Genomic DNA, 22,273 nt, shown 5'->3' on the forward strand with positions numbered 1-22,273 from the left:
GAGAAATTTAGGTACATTTGAGTGCTATATCAAAAATATAATAAAGTAATGTCTACTAATATTGTGATAAGATAAATATCTTCGATAAACGTATTTACGGTACACGATTTATGGTACTTGACCAAAAAAAATTTTATCAAACGAATTAAAAATTCGTGTACTTTGTAGATAAGGAATATGTTTAACATACATTTCGGGAAAATATCATCACAACTGTCGGCCGATAAAATGGTAATGGTATTGGTATACAAGTCAATATTCGATTGATGGCCCACATACTGTGAAATTATATTACTATATTACATGATGTAATGGCGGTGACTTAGTAAGTGAACGATTGCTCTTCAAATGAGAGATAGTCGCGTCGGATAGTCCCTGTGGCAGCGTGTACCTGCGTACATTTGTGAATGTTTGATAGCAACACCTCTCGTTAACGGTGAAAGAAAACAATACATCGTGATGAAACTTCCACGTTGAAAATGTTTCACAGCCCTTGAACAACGTGTAAAATCCCCAACAAGCAATGGAACTTCGAAGAGACCCGTGCCCTACAGTGGGACGTATAATAAGTTGACTATGTGATATCATGTGTATGTAGTACGGAAGATTTTTTTTTTTGACAACCACTCCACTTCCCTGCTCTCATACTGGAGAATTCCCAGTGCTATGAGTACAGAGCAACGGAATTTACTCAGATACACTTCCCAAAACACTTAGTTCAGAATCAATTTAGAAAAGAACATTTTCCAAATTGGTCCTACCAGGAATCGAACCCGGGATATATCCTACTCCATATCCTCTATGGATATGGATACTCCATATCCAGTGCTCACCTTGGGCCACCGAGGTCGTCATCAGATTATTTTCATGAATCTTGTATATCACTAAAAGAAAAGTGGAAAAGATAGTCACTAAAATACTAATTTAAATTAATTTTAAATGCAATTAACTTTTTATTTTACCAAGTGACAGGATGTTCAAGTAGTGCACCTGCAGGTACGCGACATGCCTACTTATAACAGTAGCAGTGCCACTCAGAGCTTTAAATCGCAAAGCCCAAATGATAAACTCACGACCCGTGACTGGATTCACGGCCCACGCCGCGGTTTTCTTGTAAACGTGCCGTGGAAAGAGGTCCGCACAAGCGCGCCCGAACTCGCCAGTAACGGCCTGTCCGCGTCCGTCTCTGATCTGTAAGACTCAATTGACATTCCGGAAGCGCCAATTTCGGTCGTTGGAATGCTCGAGCATTCCTGCGAATGTTCGAGCATTCCAGCGACTTCTCATTGAGGCTGTAATATTTCGTCGACGTTTGACGTCACACTGCGCCTGTCTTCGTGCCACTTCCCGCGAATCAGCCAGGCGTCGCCGACCGCAGCTGCGGAGTTCTTGCGAATGCGCAAGCATTTCCGAGCATGCGCGAGAATTCCGCGGAAGACGCGTGACGTGATTTTTGGCTCGTATCTAGTTTGTGCGTTATACAAATTGACCAAAAAGTTCATTAGGCAATGTACAATATCGTTACAAAAATTCGCTTCCATTCTGTTCAGCCGCAACATCCTAAATAGAGCCTAACTTTCAACGCGCGGCAAGACAGCACACGCGGCCTAATTCTCTCGATACAAATCCGAATATGCGCCGCAACGCGCGTCGGCTTGAGACCGCGCAGAGACGAACATGTTTGTCTGCCCCGGTTGCATGTGTCCGGGATGTCTGTCTCGTGGGCAGCTAGCGCGTCTTAGTAGCGATATAGTTGCGGGCCTGCATGTGAGGAGACGCGCGGAGCACTTGAGTTGCCCTTTAGGTGGGAAGCTATGTCCGAACATTGTCGCATGACACTGCGCCTGGCATCTCCGGCATTGGCCCGGAGAGCTAGTAGAGGATAAGCTAGATATTCTCCGGTCGCTCCAGCCGCTTAGGTTATTGGGAACTGGAGAAACGTCGTCTTTCGACGTCGGGAAGTGAACGTACGTTACAGCTCCGCCACCTAGGAGGAGATTTGGTAGTGGACTCAGAGTCGACGGATTTGCGGTGGCAATTGCTAGTTGTGCAATGCGCAACGGGAATTGAGCGTACCTACAGCTCCGGTACCTATCTGGAAAATAGGGAGGGTACTGTACGTGCACCCAGGGCGGCTCACCTGAGGCACTAGCCTCTCGAAGAACTCGATGAAGCAAGTGACAGAGGTCTGTGAGAACCCTGTACACTGGCTGCTCTGGGGTCAGAACCTGAACTTGTAAGGTTCCTGTGCGCATACAGGTTATAGTTTCCTTCTCGTATCGTAAGGGTAGGTAAGGGTGACCCTACTATAATCAAAACTAACGTAGAAAGATATGGTGCTTGTCCCGGTGTAAAGTAACGCCTCACTCTGGAAAGGATCCCAAGCTTCCTTGCTGCATGTTTGTCATGGATTCAACGTATCTGCCGAAGTACAAATTGGACGACAGGTCTATTCCAAGTAGCTGGAGACAGTCGGCTATCGGTATGGATATATCACGAAAAGTCGGAGTGAGCTCAAAAGAACTCCGTTTTGTGGAGAATAGACACGCCTGCGTTTGGTAGCGTTAAATTTGACAAGATTGGCATCGCCCTAATCGGAGACTGCCTTGAGCGTCAAATCCAAACGGCTAACCATAGACTCCCGACAAGACTTGATTTCCTGTCCACTTACCTTTGCATTGGTCAAGTACCTATCTACAACTGTGTTGTCATCAGCATACGCAAAGGTACCTGGAATTAATATATCATTGATATGCAGTAAAAAGAGAATTGCAGACAGTACGGAACCCTGGGGATTCTATCTCTTTATGTTCGGAAGAGTAGCCTTCTAAGACCTCTCGAATCGAACGTTTGCTCAAGAAATCCGAGATCCAATTGCAAAGTGGGAAGCCCATAAAAAGGAAGCTTACTTAAAAGGTTTGCGTGCCAGACCCTGTCAAAGGCTTTAGAAATATCCAAAGACACTGCAAGTGCTTCACCTTGCTTTTCTATAACCTCGCTCCATATGTAACAGGCATACACAAGATTCCCAGTTGATCGCCCTTATCGGAATCCGTACTGGCGATCACTGAGGAGATCGTTGTCTTCAAGGCACGACAAGAGACGGTTGTTGATTACATGTTCCATAGCCTTGCAGAGTATGGAAGTGACTGAGATAGGTCTATAGTTGATAGAGTCAGCTCTGCTTCCCGTTTTCGGCACAGGTTGCACGTTTGCAAGCTTCCACCACCTGGGAACTACACCAGTCTCAAATGAGAGGCGGTACAGGGGTAGGCGTGTGAGAACAGGAGACAACTCAGGCGCACTGTTATGTAGGACTAGTGCTGGAATTCTATCTGGCCCGCTAGCTTTAGCTATATAGTATATTTACTATTCTCATAAATGAGCTCATTGTGTTATTGTATAATAAATAATAGGCGTCACGCTGTGACCCGCGACAATTTTGATAATAACAACTTTTGTGACGATAAAAATCGCGTAAATTAAGCCAAGCATCAACGCTGACTAGCCTTACACAATTTTCAGGATCATTTACGTAATTTGGCTTAGGTCAAGCCTGCACGATTTTTCTTTTTCGGCTGTTTAGAACACAAACTTAACTTCTAAATCGATGTAAATCTACCACTAATCTTTTGTACAGTACTCGTGGACGTGACCCAAATACTCCAACTATGCCTCGTCATTCTGAATCAGTTTCCATGGCAACCATAATGAATTAACAAGAAAATGTACCCAGTCCACGTACGAAACGCATGCCTACTTTAGAATAAGCCTTCAAATTAGACGCTTATGTTGTATTCAAGCAACCGGCAACTATACTCTAGCCAAACTCGATGTAGAATGTTTAATAACAAAGCGTTGCTAGGCAACCAATGATGGCTGGTGTGAAGAACCTTTTTTGTCTATGCTCTTTACTTTAGGCCTCTACGTTATTATTTTTAGAGTTTAGGCTAACTCTGCCCATAGCCTGCTGCGTAATTGGAATTTAGATAGGTAAGAGATTGTGCAGAAGTAATACTTACATAGCCAATTAAATGAAGTTTGCAAAGTACTTATTGATACGTATGATGAATAAGTTTCAAGTTTTTGATATCTGTTTATACTTACTGTTAGATCAGTGTTGGGCAAAGTACGGCCCGCGAGTCTACTCTGGCCCGCAAAGGGCTATAATCCGATATCCGCCAAGGTCAATCAACTTTTTTACAGACACCACGCAACGTAGTGAATGTGTAAAAAAATAAACAGAGGCTTTGATAATCCTAATCTGAATTGATATTACGATTTCCTAGTTTTATATCTTGAAATGTCTCTAGTATATATCTAGCGACGTTTATGGATTATATTTCAAAATATTAATGAAAAACTTAAATTTTTCCCTCTCTTGTGTCTACTGGGTCACCATAATTTATATCGTAAAAAAACAAAGTTTCAAGTAATTTTTTTTTAATTATTAGCTCTGGATGAAATACTATTGAAGTTTGATCTCCTGACTCACCAATCACACAAAATTTATGTAATTTTTTTCTATAAATATTTTATGAAATAGGGCAAAATGAATAATTTTTAGAAATTTGATTTAGACTACAGACTAATTGAAGTTTTTTTATTAATTAGGAAATGTTAGCTAATTCATAAATTTTATTTAAAAATTTTGGGATAGTAAAAAAGTTGATTGACCCGCCAACGTCCCTTCTAAAGAAGGAATGTATGGCCCTCGGAAATATATGTTTACAGCCTCGTCGATATCGGTTCACAAAATTAACATACACACAAAATTACAGAACACTACACAATAATAAAAGAAATATTTGAATTTCAAAACAAAATGCATTTTTTTCATTCTGATCCCTTGTGTAACTTCTTTTTTTCTGGCTCCTAATGAAAAAAGTTTCCCCAACCCTGTGCTAGATAGTAGGTAACGGTAGATGAAAAAAAACAAAGTTGTAAAATTTTATTTTATATTACTTTAAATAAAACATCTCATCCAGTGTCACTTTCTGATGCTGATGAACTACTACTACTACCACTACTATCTGCAACCTGGATGATAAATTCGTCAATAACATTATCTGTTATACCATCCAGGTCTCTCATTCTCTTTTCCTCTTGTATAACGTGGCCAATACACTTTTGCCATGCTGCAGGGGTTATTAGATCCATTGATTCCTGTAATAATCTTTTTAATTCATCCATTTTAAATGTTTTATTTTTCCCTGCAACATAGCCTTTGACTTGCCCCCATATCATCTCAATTGGGTTTAATTCACAGTGATATGGGGGCAAACGTAACACTTCAATATCCTTTTCTTTAGCATATGTATCAGTTGCATATGCCAAGTATTTTTCTTTTATTGGTTTTAATATGTCTATAAGCTCCCTTTTTATTAATGTCTCCTGGAACGAGATACCTTTACTTGTGAGCCAATTCTGAATATCAACTTTTTTCCACTGCATATTTGGTATTCGTTCCAGTCGACGAGAATGATAGGGAGCATTGTCCATCACTATAACAGAGTGAGGCTCAATTAAATTTATAATTTTTTTGAACCAATCTTCAAACACTTTAGCGGTCATTTCTTTATGGTAATCGCCTTCCCCTTTCTGACTCTCGAAAATTAGCTGACCCCCTTCCAAAAATCCAGCTTCATTTCCTAAAAGAAAAAAGAAAGGTTATTGATGACCACCGAATGGAGGTTCAGCGAATGCTGAAAAGTCTATATCAACCAGTGTTGATATTGGAAGTCTTATTATGTACGCTTGGTTCACACAATGGGCTACTCTGTTAATTAATTTTCACATAAGTAAGAATTAATATTTTGACGATACGCCATCAAAATATAACAACTTACCAATGTGCACTATTATCAACCGCTTCCCTTTTCCAGAAGGCCCCTTCAATCCTGTAGACAATCCTTCTCGGTGAGCTTGACGGGTTGAATGTATTGTAGTATCTTGCCACACCTTTGTTTTTGTATGACCTTCAATAAATAAGAAACAATAATGTAAATGATGAAAGAAATCTGTACTGAATATTGTGGTAGTTATTTATAAAATCACTGATATAGCTTTCAGTATTGATTTCAGCTATGGAGTCTATAATGGTGTATTAGGAATTTTGTGAAAATTGTAAACGGATTGTTGAAATACATACCTTCATTAATCCATGTTTCGTCAGTGTAATAAATTTTCCGCCCATCTTCTCTCATTTTTGAAATTTTTTGCAAATAGTTGCGCCTCCATCTTACGATTTCTCTTTTCTCAATTAGAGCACTTTTTCTTGATCTTTTTAAATATTTGATTTGTAGTTTTTTAAGTAATTTTTGGAAAGTTGTTCTTTTGAAATTTGGTAAATCATCATCTTCGTTTACTGACATAAGAACATTGTCCACAGTGGGAAGTTCATTTCTAAAAAAGAACTCATGAACTTTTCTCCTAATAGCACTCAACTCGAAATCTAAAAGTTTGTCAATTATCGTTGCTCTTTGAGGAGGCGCAACGGGTGAGCTAACACGGTGCTCATTTCTGTACTGTTTCAGTACCTTGTAGACTGTAGCAAGGCTTACGCCGGCGGTCTCCGCGGTTTTCTTAGCCAAATCCTTTTTGTACCAGAATTGATCTTTTGGCCAAGTATCTTCAACGAGTTTATATATGTTGATTATAGTAGTCTTTTCGGAAGACCTCAGAGCGGATTTCTTTTGGCGCTTCTTCATGGGCGTTGAAAAAAGCTTCGTCGAGCTTGGTCCAGGTTGGTCACTCATTGTAACACAATAACAACAAAACCGTAACAAATTATAACAGAAAGTCAACAAAAACACTCAACAAATAATAACTATAACAACAAAAACTCAAAAAAGCAGAATCGCACGGAAAGAAAAGTACTTCTATTACTGACACAGAGACAAGCAAACAAGTGAGTGATGGCGTCGGCCATTGTTTGTTTACAAATTTGCGTTCCGTTCCACACCAGTTTGAAATGTATTTTATGTTTTCAAAATAATATTAATTACTGCCGATTTACATCGCTATATTTTATAGCAATTCGCTTATCATTTACAATAATAAAATATTTTTTATATTTTTAAATCACGTTTTGTTTATTTCAAGCAGATTTCTTATTTTTTGGCAGTTACCAATAAGTGAAGATGCTACGTTTCGTGGAACGTTATACGAAGGTCAATAATACGTCTAAATTAAAATGCAGTTATTGTTTTGAATACTATAAGGATTGTAACGGTGTTTTTTATTTACAGACTTATTACAAAAGTGCATAAATGTTTGCAAACCCTTCCTTCAAATCAAGAAACCATTAGGGATGAAACAGTTTCATAAATAATTAGTTACTGGTAATTTTTATATTGGTTTCCAATCACTTACTAGTGGTTTGAAATTTCTTTGCAACAAAATTCATCACAGACATGACTACTAGATTAGTATCATCAATGACCTAATAGAATTTCGTGGAAAAATATTGAAATTGTGGTAATCGTAAAACAGTTTGAGGTGAAAACCCTAAAAATCATATGTTTTTGTTTGTTTACATTTATTCTACATCGAGTTTGGCTGGAGTATAGAAGACAATATTCAATTTTCACACAATTAATATGAAATCGATATAGTCGCCGGTTGCGGCAACCGGACGCAATCACGCGTTGTGGCAGTCGAACATAGTCTCCGGTTACGGCAACCACAACCAGGGCTGGGCAGTATTTGAATTACTTGTATTTGAAATACGTATTTAAAATACAAATACGTATTTTGTATTTGTATTTCAATTACTCCCTAAAAATGTATTTTGTAATTGGTATTTCAAATACCTGACCGTAATGTATTTTGTAATTTGTATTTCAAATACTTTCGTTGCAAAATACATTTCAACAAAATACTTTTTTCTTTTCAATGTACAGCCTATTTTGTGACGTACATAGATTTATATCAGTGTTGGGCATTGATAATGATAATATATTTATTGCAGTTTACATAATATAAATAATACAAATTTTACACTATATTACGTATACATGTAATATACTGTAAGGGCATAGCAATATAAAAACTTATAATATGGTTTAATTACATTTCAAGCCTTAGCAATAATTATTATTACAAAATTTCTTATTATATTTCTTATCATATATATAAACATATTATTAATTGTACAATTATGTGTTATACTAGTTTTAATTCGACCATAATAACATTGCATTTACTCCATTATATAACATGTTATCTACTTCATTTTATTTATTTATTCACATTAACTGCCTCCGTGGCCGAACGGTTACCATGCCGGACTGCCACGCAGAGGTCCCAGGTTCGATTCCTGAGCCGGGAGAAATATTTGTATGGCCTGTAATTATTTCTCTCGTGAGTTTGGGTGTAATTTGTGGTTGTCTATGTGTGTGTCCATGGCACCCGCGACACAGGGTTTCCCTAGTGCGGGGCTATGTTGAGTGTGTGCGTTATATTATTATTACATAGGTACAATGAAAGACATATGAATCCTGTAATATGAATATGATAATAATGGACAGCAAAATAGGAATGAGGCAGATCAACGCTATAGCAATTTATCATCAAGATATTGTTGCACTGTATAGTAAGTTTTATTAGAAAGAATGTTTTTTAAGTTATTTATGAAAATACTTGTTTTATTTTCTTGCTTTATATGCTCCGGTAGTTTGTTGTATATTTTTATCGACATTGAATATGGGCTCGATCTATGCATTTCCAATTTTGAGAACGGTGTTACAAGATTATTTCCGTATCTTGTGGGATGGTGTCTTGGTTCGTCTCGCAGTTTAGTGTAAAATTGTGGGTACTTTTTTATAAATTTGCAAATTTCCAAGATGTAAATTGATGTTAGGGTTAAGATTTTGTATTTTCTAAAGAATGGTTCACAGCTCTCTGTTCTTGATATATTTGCTAGTATTCTTACGCAGTTTTTTTGTTTAATAAAGAGGTCATTTACAGTTGTACTATTGCCCCACAATATGATGCCGTATGATAACCATACATAAGCGTACGCATAGTAAGCACTTAGGGCAGTTTGTAAATTTGTTGACTTCTTTATTTCTTTTAAGGCGTAAGTAAAACCAGATAGCTTTTTTGTGATTTTTTGTACATGGTGCTTCCAATTTATATTTGTATCGATATCTATTCCGAGTAAATTAAATGTATTGACGGTTTCTATTTGTATTTGGTTATACGAAAAATTAATATTTAGTGATGGTTTTTGATAGGGTCTAAATTCTATAATTTTGGTTTTTGTGAAGTTAATTTCTAAATTGTGATCATTCATCCATGTTACAATTGTAGTTAGTGTATTGAAGTGAAGGGTTTGATTTAAGTGGTCACTATTTTTACAAGAGGTTAATATTGAGATGTCGTCAGCGAAAAGAACACATGAATCGTTTATTACTTTTGGGAGGTCATTTATATAAGCCAGGAATAGTATGCACCCAATGACGCTTCCTTGTGGTATCGAATTGTTCATGTTTTGGGGCTCAGATCTGACTTGAGTTATTTCCCCTGTCTCATAGTTATAATGCTCGATTTCTACATACTGGATCCTGTTTTCTAAATAGGATGCGAACCATTTATGAATGTCACCTCGTATACCCATTCCGTAAAGTTTATCCAGTAAGATATCATACCGAACTTTATCGTATGCCTTTGACATGTCCAATAGGATACCGATACCATACTTTTTTTCATTTGTATCCAGAATCTTTTGCATAAATTTGTAAGTCGCAAGTGTAGTTGAACGATTTTTCCGAAAACCATTCTGCGACTCATCAAATATATTGTACTTTTCACAGAAAGAGTATAGGCGGCTACACATTGCCTTCTCAAATACTTTCGAAGCCGCGGGCAATAATGCAATGGGTCTGTAATTACTCAGATCATACTTACTTCCTTTTTTGAGGATCGGTTTTATCAGGGATTGTTTAAGAAGATCCGGGAACACACCCTATGCAAAAGACTGATTGACAAGCGTATAAAACGGAAACGTCAATTCGTCTGCACATACCCTTATAAGCGCGGATGGTATCTCGTCTATTCCATAGCTGTATTCATTTTTTAGATTACGTATAATTCTGTATCGTTCCAATTTTAGTATATGTACTGCCGAAGCAAGTACGTTAATCAATTAAATTTCAATCAGATTAAAAAATCTATTCAATTGCAACTGATTTCGATTGAATTGATTTTAATTGCAATTAGATTAATTTTATTAGTTGTTCTAAGAAACAATTGAAACTAACAATTAAAACCGAAACTATCAAGTAAAAGTGTCATCACGAATATGGGTTAGGGGATGGGTTTGGGGTGTGTTAGGGGGTCGGTTAGGGGGCCGGTTGAGGGTCGGTTAGGGGTCAGTTGGGGGTCGGTTAGGAGGTTAGTTAAGGGGTCGGTTAGGGAGTCGGTTAGGGGTGGACCCCCTAACTGACCCCTTAACCGACCCCCTACCTATCCCCAACCGACCACTTAACCGGTCCCCAACCGACCCCCCAACCGGACCCTAACCGACCCCCTACCGACACCTAACCGACCCCCAAACCGACACCTTAACCAACCCCCTACCGACACCTAACCGACCTCCAACCGGACCCCCTAATCGAGCCCCTATCTGAGCCCCCAACCTTCGTGGTGGTATTATATGTGAAGAACTACATACAAAAAATATATGTAATTAGATTGAAGTCGTTGTAAATGACGAAGTAAATGCAAGTGATCAATCACTTTTTTGCAAAGAGCATCTATTATATGTATGTATGTGTATATGTGTGTGTGTGAGTGCGTGTGTGTGCGTGCGTGCGTGCGTGCGTGCGTGCGTGCTTGCCTGCGTGCGTGCGTGCGTGCGTGCGTCCGTTTGTGTAAAGCGGAACGTTCAAAAAATGAAGTATGAAATTATTTGATTTTTAATTCGGGACTTATTCACGTATAAACATATTTTATTTACCTCGACTTTTCGGACATATTGCAATGTCCATGGTCTCGCAAGGACTGAAGAGGCGGGTGTCAGCATCTTCTAGTTGTGCGAGTTTTTCTGACTACCCGCACTTTATCTTCATTACTTATTTGTGCACTAGGGTTCTCACTACACCGACACACAACACTCACGACATCTTAAATACTCGTATTCAATGCAGTAGAAGCACATTTGCAGGTGGCAACAGTGCTGGTATTGTCAAAGACGTCAAAGTCATCTTTTCGCGGTTATAACTTAGAGTAGCAGGGTTCTAGGGTTATAGCCGCCATTTTGCGGTTGGTTTAAATGGCACATTTGCATCCTTTATAGGCCGAGTAGATAGGGATAACGTATCGCGTGAGCGACTAATTTGTGTTGTGAACATGTTATGAATGGCATTTATACGTATATACAGTATTCGACATGTATAGGAATATTAATAATAATTATACGTACTTCGTGCTCTGAAGTATGGTTGTATTGGTTTAACAGTTTTTTTCTGGTAAAACTGAATATTTAAAACTTCTTTTTCAAGATATGTATTGTGGAAGGAAATCCTTTGAAGGAAATTGTTGGTTTCCACATGTCGCGATAAGTATACTAATAAAGTATTTTGTAATTTGTATTTGTATTTTGTATTTTAAATACACCCCATGAAAGTATTTTGTATTTTGTATTTCAAATACACCTCAAGAAAGTATTTGGTATTTTGTATTTTAAATACATTTAAGGAAGTATTTTGTAATTTGTATTTCAATTAAGATGTAGCATGTATTTTGCCCAGCCCTGACCACAACTGTATGAAAATAGAATGTTCGCTTCTAGTGACACACGTTTTTGCGACGCCAAAATTACTGAGTAGTCCTTCCGAAACAATTACTTCAAATAAGTAATATTCGACCAAATCAAAAAACAATGTCAAGTATGAAGCTTCATTCGCATATGCCTCTTTTAATTTGGTCAAATATTACCATTGGGGGCGTAGACCCCATCGTCGCGCCACTGCAACGCTTCTAAAGGTATCTTATTTGAAGGCGCCCTTGCGGGTACAACACGCACTTAAAGTTTCGAGAAAGGTTTTGTAATAAAATAGAATAATTTCATCAACAAAACTTAATCAACCTTATTTGTTTCAGTACATGTACGAAAATGGCACAAACGACGACGGTTTATTAAGCCGCGAGCGTTTCATCGAAGTCAATCAACGGATGGAGGCTCGAAAGGAGTACCTGAGATCGCAGTGTTCAAAACTTGGCCTCGACGATTCGAGCCACAAGGCCTATGCGTGGGAGTACCTTATTAACAGACAGTACCATGTCATATGGTAAGCACGTAATTACGCACCTATTCAAATTTAAGATAATGATATTTGGTTTTGGTAGCACATAGTACAGCGCCTATATATATTTTTTTAATTTATTGAGGGACAAACAGTTACACATATATAAAAAATACATATTTTAAAATTAACTTATAAATAAACCTATAGCCCCCAAATATACATTAAATAAAACAAAAAGTAGGTAAACAGACAATCTGATACACAATAAATATACAAAATATTAAATTAAAAACGTGTTTTTTATCACCATCGTCGATTTAACCTTCGAGTTCACCCTCTATTGTCTATTATTCACCCTCTATAATCTATTTAGAACTTATACGACGCAGTAAGGTCATTGCTACATCGGTGAGGAGGTCTTACATGATTGATGGTTTCGCCACGACACTGTACACTAGTCGACCAACAATTATTTTCGGAACCCTGAAATTGTAGCGTTGAATGTTGAGTTAGTGTTGAGTTCGGAGATCAATGTTGTTGTCAGTAAGAGACAATACTTAACAATAATTTTAATTTTATTTAAACAGAAATTAATTTTGTGTACGGCGAAGTTGATACCCTAAGTTACCTAACATCCTAAACATCTATTCGGTTCTGAGCAGATCAGTATTAAAAAAGGTGCTAAAGAAACTTAACCTTTACCTGTGAGCCGTAAAATTAATTTTGGGTATGACTTCTTTGCGTCATTAGTTAATGACGTTTAAGAAACTTTTCAAATCAATTTGATCTTTATTCAAGTTAATTTCAAGCCATTTTCATATTACCTTTGCCATGCAAGTACATTAGCGATATCTGCGTATTTGTCAACTCTCATCCTCAATATTTTAAAACACGCGGTGAAGTCATTAAAAGGCAAACTAGAGCAAAAATTATGAATCTCTAATACCAACCTCGTTGCCATAAAGTAATTTATAAGAAGAACTGCTTCAACATGTGTATAATTATTTACAATAAATTACCAAAAAAGAAATTAAATTGTTACAAGGACATACTTTTAAATTAAAATTGACAAAATGGCTTTTGACACATTGCTTCAATAGTAATAAAGAATACTTAGAATTTACAAATTCATTACATTAATTACAAAATAAAGAGACTAAACATTGAATCCCATTAATATTTGCACATCTGCTTGCAGGTTGAATACAATGTGCCTAATTTTACTTAAGACCTTTGTAATTACTGTATTCTGGCAAATAAACGTATTCTATTCTATTCCATTCTATTTAATTATACTACATAAATACAAATTGTAAATAAAAAGCTACAATTCCTTAACTCTTTTTTGTTGAATGCGTAAGAAGTCTCTCAGACCCAAAAGATCGGCAATAGCCGAGCTCAATATAGCCAGTTATCTTAAGATAACGACTGTACACTGGATCTTTATCATAAAATAGCGATCTCTGCTTTATATGTATAGTGAAATGTCCTAATGACGTGGCTGATAATCGATGTATAAAATTTTGCGAAATTACAAAAGTACAAATCTATATTGCACATAGACCCAGTCTCAAAATAGACAAACGTAAATAAATGTTAAAAATCGCTTTCACAAAGCCACAATGAACTCCTACAATAAAACCCTTGTTTGTTATTCAAAATTTGGCTTAAACAAACTTTCATATTATTGTAAAACAAGAACTTTATACGGAAAAGTTTATTATACTTACAATTTCTGCTACCTTGGAAAATCAATGACATATTAAAATAAATATTGTAAATAATAAATGTAATCAAATATCTACATACCAATAACGACCATTTTTATTTCGCACAAAGGAATTTGTCTTACAAATAAACTGTAACGTTTATTCAATTCGTAACGTATTTACTTACTTACTAACCCGTGGCCCAAGGGGTCCCGGTGCAGATGAAGGCATCTGTACAAAATTTTAACCAAAAACTTAATATACCGTCTGGGAAATCCAAGGGCTACCTTGACCAACGCATGGGCATTATTATACAAAGGGGGAACACTGACAGCATCTTGGACACCGGGGACCCCATTTTATTGACATAATTTAATCTTATGCTAAGCTTCTATGAAATTATTTTAAATTTAACAGACTTTTAGATCGTAACCTTGGCTATAATAAAGACATAATATGTGATCATACGTCAAAAGTGCTTTCATCACATGGAACCTAGGCCAAGGTCAAAGGCATTGACCTAGGTCAATGCAGGAAAGTTATAAAAATAATACGTACTACACGATACAAATTACTGCATGTGAAGTTTTATAACGCTCCTATTTAAGCATAAAAGTTATAAGTAAACTAATTTCGTTGGTAAACTCCATAAACCTCTCTTCTGGAAAGTTGTAATTTGGCCTTATTGGCAAATGAGACCTTATTACACCAAGTGTGCGAGATACTTTCCCCTGTTCCCGGTAGTCTTTAGCAAGAATCTGATGAGTATTCATACTATTATTATGTCCGTTTTCATTCGCCCCAAAAAGCAAGAAAATTTCAACTACAGTACCGGCACGCTATGATGACCGTTTTGACAGATTACAATAGTGACATCAAATCTCAATTCATCGAGTCGCATCTATGGGTTTTTACATTTATAACTAGTATTGAAAAGGGTAGCTGGTTAAAAATTTTTAATAAAACGAAAATAATAATGTTTACTTAACATATCGTCAATTCGCAACTGCTTTGTTTTGCATTGAGCTTAGACGCGAGTTTGCCGGAGGTAGAAGTTGTGCTGGACGACGATCCTATAAGTGACGATCGTATTAGATATTAGACTTCATTGTTAATAATTTCTAATTTGGAAAAAAATTCTGAGTTGTGTCGTAAAATTATACATTCATAAATTTTACCGCACGTCACTATTGACAAACAATGTGCACCAATTTGCTCTTTCAACGTAGTTATGAATTAATAGGAAACTTCATGAGCGGACAAACGCCAAAACGGCCATTATAACCTACTATATAGATTTCATATTTTGTATATTCCAAACCATATATCATATTTTTGTCCAAAATGGTCCCTACCGCCTCCCACTGGGCGCTGAAGAGTTCTAGGGAGGCGGTAGAGGACTCGGAAGCAAATGGCGTTAATGTACTCCAGAGGGTGATACCGCATTTGAAAACAAAACTGAATTATCTATATAAATTACACTACATAAGCATTCTTTTTTACTTCTGAGTTTTTGTGTTACGTAATATAAAAAATACGTGTTTTCAATTGTTTTTTGTGGCTGGGCGTTGAAATTTTTTTATCTTGCCTAAGTGGGCGGTGAGCCAAAAAATTTGGGAACCTATGTACTAAATGATTACCACTAATTTTGACTAACTAAGTAACTAAATTCACTAACAGGTTTCTTTGCAAATCATACGATTTCTTTTTATTTTGCCCATATTTCGATCCGATTTCACGGTTAGTGAGCGTAGTTTGTCGGGAAAAGTGTGAGTAACACTGGTAACGTCACAAGTTTTAGTAGCAGTAGAGCTCCTTGTAAAAGAGTTCGTCCAGTGAAGTACTGCCTTACCTTACCTATTACCTAGTCATGTGAGCATTACTGTGTTCCGTTGGAAGTGTAAGGGTGCTGGTGATATTACAGGCACATGGGACTTGTTGAGTTATATCTTAGGGTGACGGGCACAGTGGCAGTACCCCTAAGATCTTTGCGATTAAAAACTCTAAGTGGCACTGCAACTGTTATGGATAGGCGAGTCGTTTACCACCAGACGCACGACTTGTTTGTCCCATCACTTGGTGTTATATAAAAAGTACCCGAGATGAAAGTAGGCGTCGACAGGGAAAGAGTGTAGACAGATGTTCTATCATGGTTAAGGAAGCAGAACTGTACAAATACAGTAATGTATGTACAAAAATCGGATTCTGGACTAACCCTTTTACGCGGGCTGTCATAGTGACAGTCACCATAAGGCCGTGCCTACCACATCGACAGATATGTCTTTTTTTATAGCTGTCATCTCTCGGTAATCAATCAACCCGTGACCCATTCCGTGAAAACCCGTTCCGAAATATCGGGAAAATAAAGTGAAATGCTGTGATAGGAAACCTGTATAATCTTTATAAACAGCGTTTAGCGCAGTTTTCACGACATTTTGAATAAATTACATTCAACGAGAGCACGAATAATCCATGAGAGACTCATCGGTGTATAAGTTGTAGCACGATAATGTTAAGTATCTGGAACAAAGAATTAGCAATATATTTTTGTATAAGATGAATGTATTCCATACATCAAGATAAATAAAATTTTGCAACGTTCTTTTCTAAATAAATCACTACCTATTTATTTCTTTATATACGACGTCACGCTTCATCAGGCAGAATGAAATTTACAAAGTTATTTTTAAAATAAATCACCACCTATTTATTTTGTTACATACTACATCATGGCTTCATCATGCTCTATTGTGGTCACAAAAGTTTAGAATACGTTCATGAACATAATATTTACAGAAAGGCTATAGACTTTATGCAATCATTGCATATTGAGGGTTCTTACATATAGGTACGAAATTTTTAGACCTAATTATGTAATGTTTGCATACAATACTTTTTCTACGAGTAAATTAAAATAAATAAAAATAAAAACAATCAATATTTAAAGCTTATTTTTGTTAACAATCCAGGACAACAAAACTAAAAAATCAATGAAATAGAATAGAAGTGTCCATGATTGGCAAAGTACCGCTTATATTTTAACCAATCAGATGGCAGTAGAGCGTTTAAGTACTGTATTGATTTTAAATAGTTATTTTTTGCCAAATGGTTATGCCTTTGTACCTATTATGGAACATTTTGAAATATTATTCAATAAAATAATTTGAATTTTAATAATTTCAAATTTTAACATAGTGACGTTATTCTGTTCAGAAACAGTGACGCGTTTAAGAAGACTCTTTTAAATAGCAAAAATACGAGTCCTTTTTTTGAAACTCATTATAGTTCTGTGTCATCGAGTATATAACCAGAAATAGAGACGAAATAAGGGCCATGTACTCCTGGTAACACATTAGCGATACAGCTCTTATAAATATCAACTTTCGTTTGCACTGAAATATAGACAGGCCAACTAGTGACCTGTGCGTACGTTTCCGAATATTCCAAAAAATATTCTGTATTTATTATAATAAAGGTAAATATCTCTAACAATGCCGTGCTGTTCTATTCGGTGGTGTGGGAAAAACAGCGAAACATCTAATTACAAAACAAACGGAATCACATTTCATCGGTAATTAAATATGTAATTTTGCAATTTTCGTCCATTATAGCAAAGCTCAAGTTAACTGGTCGATTTGAAGTGAAACAGTTGACGACACCCATTGACGACACCCGTCAATTGTTTCGAACTCGGGCTAGCCAATCGGAGCGCAGTTGTCACAGTAATGATATGGCAGAATAGTTTTCAAACAAATTAAATTACATTTCGTCTCTATTTCTGGTTATTTACTCGATGTTCTGTATACAGTATCATAGATAATAGAATTTTGATACAGAACTGAATAAAGCGCCTTTGTGATATAGTTTTTATGATTAAAATCGACAGATTAAAGTACAGGAGTAGAAATAAATTATTGAATTGTGGTAACAATGTTCACTTATGAACCACTGGCCACATGTATCAGAACATTTAAGGACTATTCACATTACACCGTGCCGGTCGCGAGCCGAGGCACGTACGAGGCTCGGATAGGAAATGCTGTGTACATTTTATATGAACTGATTAACATTACAACGTGCCGCGTCTGTGGCACGAATGAGGGACGCCCGAGCTACTTGTAATGTGAACACTCTCCAGTGCGTCGTACGCGCCCTGTCCGAGTGTGCGACTTTATAGAGAGTTACTATGTTCTCGTACGTTTAAAAAAACAAATATATGCGATTTAAATCCAGAAAAATAGTTTCATTTCCTATGTGTAACAATCGCGAAAACCTAAGAACTCGATACTAGGCTCTTTTTTAAAAAAAGGATGATGAAAAATTAATTGAGTGCGTAAGAAATTACCCAGTGCTTTATAATATGAATTAACACTACGTTCGTATTCGAGCGTAAACTCAAAAGACTCAGTCTAATTTAACGTCGTGCGGCACGTACAAGCCTCGCACGATCTAATGTGAATATGAATATGCAGCACGTCTGAGGCTCGAATGAGTCGGACACGGCTCGAACCCGGCACGGTCTAATGTGAATCATCCTTTAATCGAAATCAAAAGACAATTGAAGTTATTCTTTTTTCAAAAGACTTATAATGTGGCCAGTGGTTCATATGATTGTGAGATAGCGTGATCAGTCGTATCACAATCGTCCAGGAAACGTTTAGTTTGAAAAAAAAAATTACATCTTTATCTTTATCATTATGTCATGATTATGTCATTTGATTTCCATTAAACGTCGGTTATATTAGATTAGTATCTACAGTCAACGGCCCATGTGTAGCTTGATGTGTTGTCGTCTGTACATGGAAAACCTTCGAATAAAACTGAAAAGAAGAATAGATATGTGTTATAAAAAGCGACTACATAACGAACAAAATTATTATGCCAAAAATTACGAATACACCAGAATGAAGCGAACGTTTTTTTAGAAAAAAGGTGCAATAAATTGCGCCAACTAAAAATTACAAAATCACAGCTACAAATACAAACATCATAATAAGTCACATACAACACAAATTGCGGAAATGTCCATTGATAACAACGTGACATGATTACAGGTGCAACATTTTCAAGGCTGCTTCTACATCATGGATGTACAACTTCAATCTCATGGCGAATTACACAGCGGCGTTCCTTGATAAAACAAAAGATGTGCCACTAGAACTTGCGAGAAAGAAATATGCAAGGCCAACGGTAGAAATGATCAAGAAAGCCCAACTCGACTCTATATCTTTTTTAATTGTACGACATCCGTTAGAACGACTAGCATCAGCGTATAATGATAAGATTGTCCACGCTTGGCCTATGTCTTTTCATGACAAAATGGGATCTAGAATTGTTAAGAAATATAGAAAGGTAAGTGAAATTATCAACATATCGTACCATCAAGTATATAACCAGAAATAGAGACGAAATTTCATTTAAAATGTTTGAAAACTATTCTGCCAAACCATTACGATGACAACGGCGCACCGATTGGCCAACCCGAATTCAAAACAAATGACGGGTGTCGTCAATTGTTTCACTTTAAATTGATCAGTTTAATTGATTTTTTTCTGTTTTTCCCACACCAAGGAATGGAACAGCCCGCCATAATTAGAAATATTATCTTTATTACAATAAATACAGAATATTTTTGGAATATACGAACACATCCATACAGGTCAGTTTTTGGTGCTGTACTATTTCAGCTTTCTAATTTGTGATTTCAGTGCAAACGAGAGTTGATTTAAAAGTGATGTAAGGCCCATTTACCTCATGAGTTGCCAGTGATGGATGGCCCTTATTTCGTCTCTATTTCTGGTTATATATCGATGTACCCTTGGTTTAATATAAAGCCACATATACAAAAGTGCTTTTATCGATTAAAGTCATAAAACTAAAACGAACAATTTACGTATATGTGAAATTTTATAACTCTCCTTTTAAGCATACAAATGTTATCGACTAATTTGTCTGTCCTGAAAAGTTTTCATTTTAGCAGATGTGAACTTATTACACCAAGGGTGCTATATCAATGGCGAATAGTTCATGTGACACGATCCACATCGACAAGATCAATCAATTACCTTCAATTAATAAATACTAGGCGAACTTAATTTTTGGACCTGTTCTGTTTTTATTTTATTTGACTCTTTTTTTTTTAATTCGATTTTTTGTTTTTTTTCCAATGTTATTTTTTGTTTCTTTATTTTTCTCACAAAATTCAAGGAGCGTAATGTTAGTAAATAAATATGGCTGTGTAGTGTTCATTGGAGGTATCGAGATGTGCTGTCGACTTACAATAATTTTCATTAACAGCAGGTAAACGGCAGACCTTCACCTCCAGACCCGAAGTACCCACTCTTCGAGGAGTTTGTCAAGTATGTCCTGGATGAAGCCAAGTCAAAAAAACCATTGGACATGCATTGGACACCGTACAACGAATTTTGTACCCCGTGCAAGTTTAACTTCGATGTTATTCTCAAGTTTGAGACTTTAGACGTAAGTACAATATCTAACTTGCTTTCCTTCCCTGTTTTTTTGATATAAAGTGACGGGACGAAGAAGTCGTGCGCCTGGTGTTAAACGACACGTCTGTCCGTAACAGTTGCAGTGCCACTCAGAGCTTTAACTCACAAAGATCTAAGGGGCGCTTACACTGCGCCCGTCACTCTCGAGTCACTAATATGTTGACAAGTCCCATGTGCTCATTATGTGCCTATAATTTTACTAGCACCCTTATCATTCAAAATCGAAACGCAGTAATGTTACTAAATAGGTAAAAACGTAAATAGGTAAGGTGGCAGCACTTCCTTTGACGAAGCCTTTCACAAGAAGCTACTTACTAGCTTTGTACTACAAAATAGGCAACTTATTTCATACTTTTTCGAAGATATTTTTTCGACCTATAATATTACTGGATGCGATTTAAAATTTTTGACAAAATAATGATTACATCTAAAATTCAACAAAGAAGTTTTGTATACACGAGCACCTACGTAAATAACATTTAAAGTTAACACTGTTTATTTCAATCATTTCAGTCTAGATAAAATTTGATAGGAATAAAGTAAAATAAATAAAAAAACAATTACTTACTTTTATAAATCGTTAGATTTTTTATAGAAAATTATAAAGTTAATTTGCACTTTTTTCTCATACCTCAGTTTAGTCAGTATCAAATAACCCCTTTATAGGTTTGTAGGTAACTTACCTAATTAACCTATACAGTTATAGGTTAATGATTATTTTTATTTCATTACTGGTTATTTACATTAGCCGGTTAATACGCATAGGTATATGTATATATAAGTTTCCCCTTGTATATGATGATAACATTGTCGAAGCTCTAGATGTTCCGGTACCGAGGAGGTTTTTCTTTGGACGATCTTTTTTTCTATTTCCGGGAACGATCTATGCGAAATAAGTTCGACCCCTCCTACGTAAAGTGTTGTATGTCGAAATTGCCAAGTTTACAGGGGAACGTTTTAAGTTCTCCGTTTTATTCGGCAAAGCCCGTTATTCACATAGAGTGATCATCTAATAGATCATCATATATCATCTAACCGATATCTAGGATTTTATAATACTCTATGTGAGTAACGAGCTTTGTCGAATAAAACCGAGAAATGCGAAAGTGACGTGTTGTGCTTGTGCTTATGCTTGTCGAGACACGTCAGAATTATTATATTATTAATATTACAGAATTAAATGTAGCGTTTCACCAAAAAGGTAAAGTCTGAAAAACAGCTCAAGCTGAGACTCTTGCCTTTTTATCTACATATGTAACTTCAGATTATGTTATTTAAGGCTAAATTATTATTTAATGTAGATAAATAAAGCTCTTATTATTATTATTATTATTATTATTATTTTCGTATTTATTTTAAACTCTCGCCTCTCCCAAGGCCTAAAAAATTAATTTTTAAATTATTAAATTTATTATTTCAGTGAATTCGGAACTTTAAAAAAAGGCTCACAGGTAAACATGGCAATTTCGACATACGATACTTTACGTAGGAGGGGTCGAGTTGCGCATCTGTGTTACAGAGTTTTAGCTACTTTATCGAGCCATATTATGGTAATGATGTTGTTGGTAGTAAGTAATTATGTACAAATTCATAACTTTTTATTAAAAAAACCGACCTCAAAAGCTTGTTACCGCGGTGTCTTATTTTCACTGGAGTTACATCTATGTGCCAAGTTTTATTAAAACCGGTTAATGTAAAGTGGGTGAACGCAATAAACTGCATTCATACCCTAACTGAAGTACCTAACTGAAGTGAAGTTTCCAACAAATGAAAATTGAAATCGTTTCACAAATGTTTGTAA

General features: G+C 36.3%; 2 protein-coding genes across 4 annotated transcripts in view; one reads left to right on the forward strand and one right to left on the reverse strand.

Moving 5' to 3' along the window:
* Window positions 1–22,273, forward strand: part of LOC113231154 (carbohydrate sulfotransferase 11) — a 140,810-nt gene that overhangs the window by 113,933 nt on the left and 4,604 nt on the right. For all 3 annotated transcript variants that reach the window (XM_026465348.1, XM_026465349.1, XM_026465347.1), the window contains 3 exons: window positions 12,109–12,296; window positions 19,018–19,315; window positions 20,261–20,443. In XM_026465348.1, coding sequence (XP_026321133.1) covers window positions 12,109–12,296; window positions 19,018–19,315; window positions 20,261–20,443 — 669 coding nt within the window. The remainder of the gene's footprint in view (window positions 1–12,108; window positions 12,297–19,017; window positions 19,316–20,260; window positions 20,444–22,273) is intronic.
* Window positions 5,591–6,874, reverse strand: LOC113231156. Its single transcript, XM_026465350.1, has 2 exons — window positions 6,152–6,874; window positions 5,591–5,978 (listed from the first exon to the last, which is right to left on the reverse strand). The coding sequence occupies exons 1-2, from the start codon at window positions 6,756–6,758 to the stop codon at window positions 5,809–5,811; spliced, it is 777 nt and encodes a 258-aa protein (XP_026321135.1). The 5' UTR covers window positions 6,759–6,874; the 3' UTR covers window positions 5,591–5,808.

This window comes from Hyposmocoma kahamanoa, unplaced genomic scaffold (assembly GCF_003589595.1).
Source record: "Hyposmocoma kahamanoa isolate Upper Pololo Valley unplaced genomic scaffold, ASM358959v1 64, whole genome shotgun sequence".
NCBI classification, from domain to species: Eukaryota; Metazoa; Arthropoda; class Insecta; order Lepidoptera; family Cosmopterigidae; genus Hyposmocoma; species Hyposmocoma kahamanoa.

What these genes read in the sequence shown, in the direction of transcription:
- LOC113231156 (XM_026465350.1), bottom strand. Translation starts at nt 6,758, where the DNA reads ATGAGTGACCAACCTGGACCAAGCTCGACGAAGCTTTTTTCAACGCCC. An exon ending in CGAAACATGGATTAATGAAG is followed by an intron (nt 5,979 to 6,151) that starts GTATGTATTTCA and finishes TATTTATTGAAG; the next exon opens with GTCATACAAAAACAAAGGTG.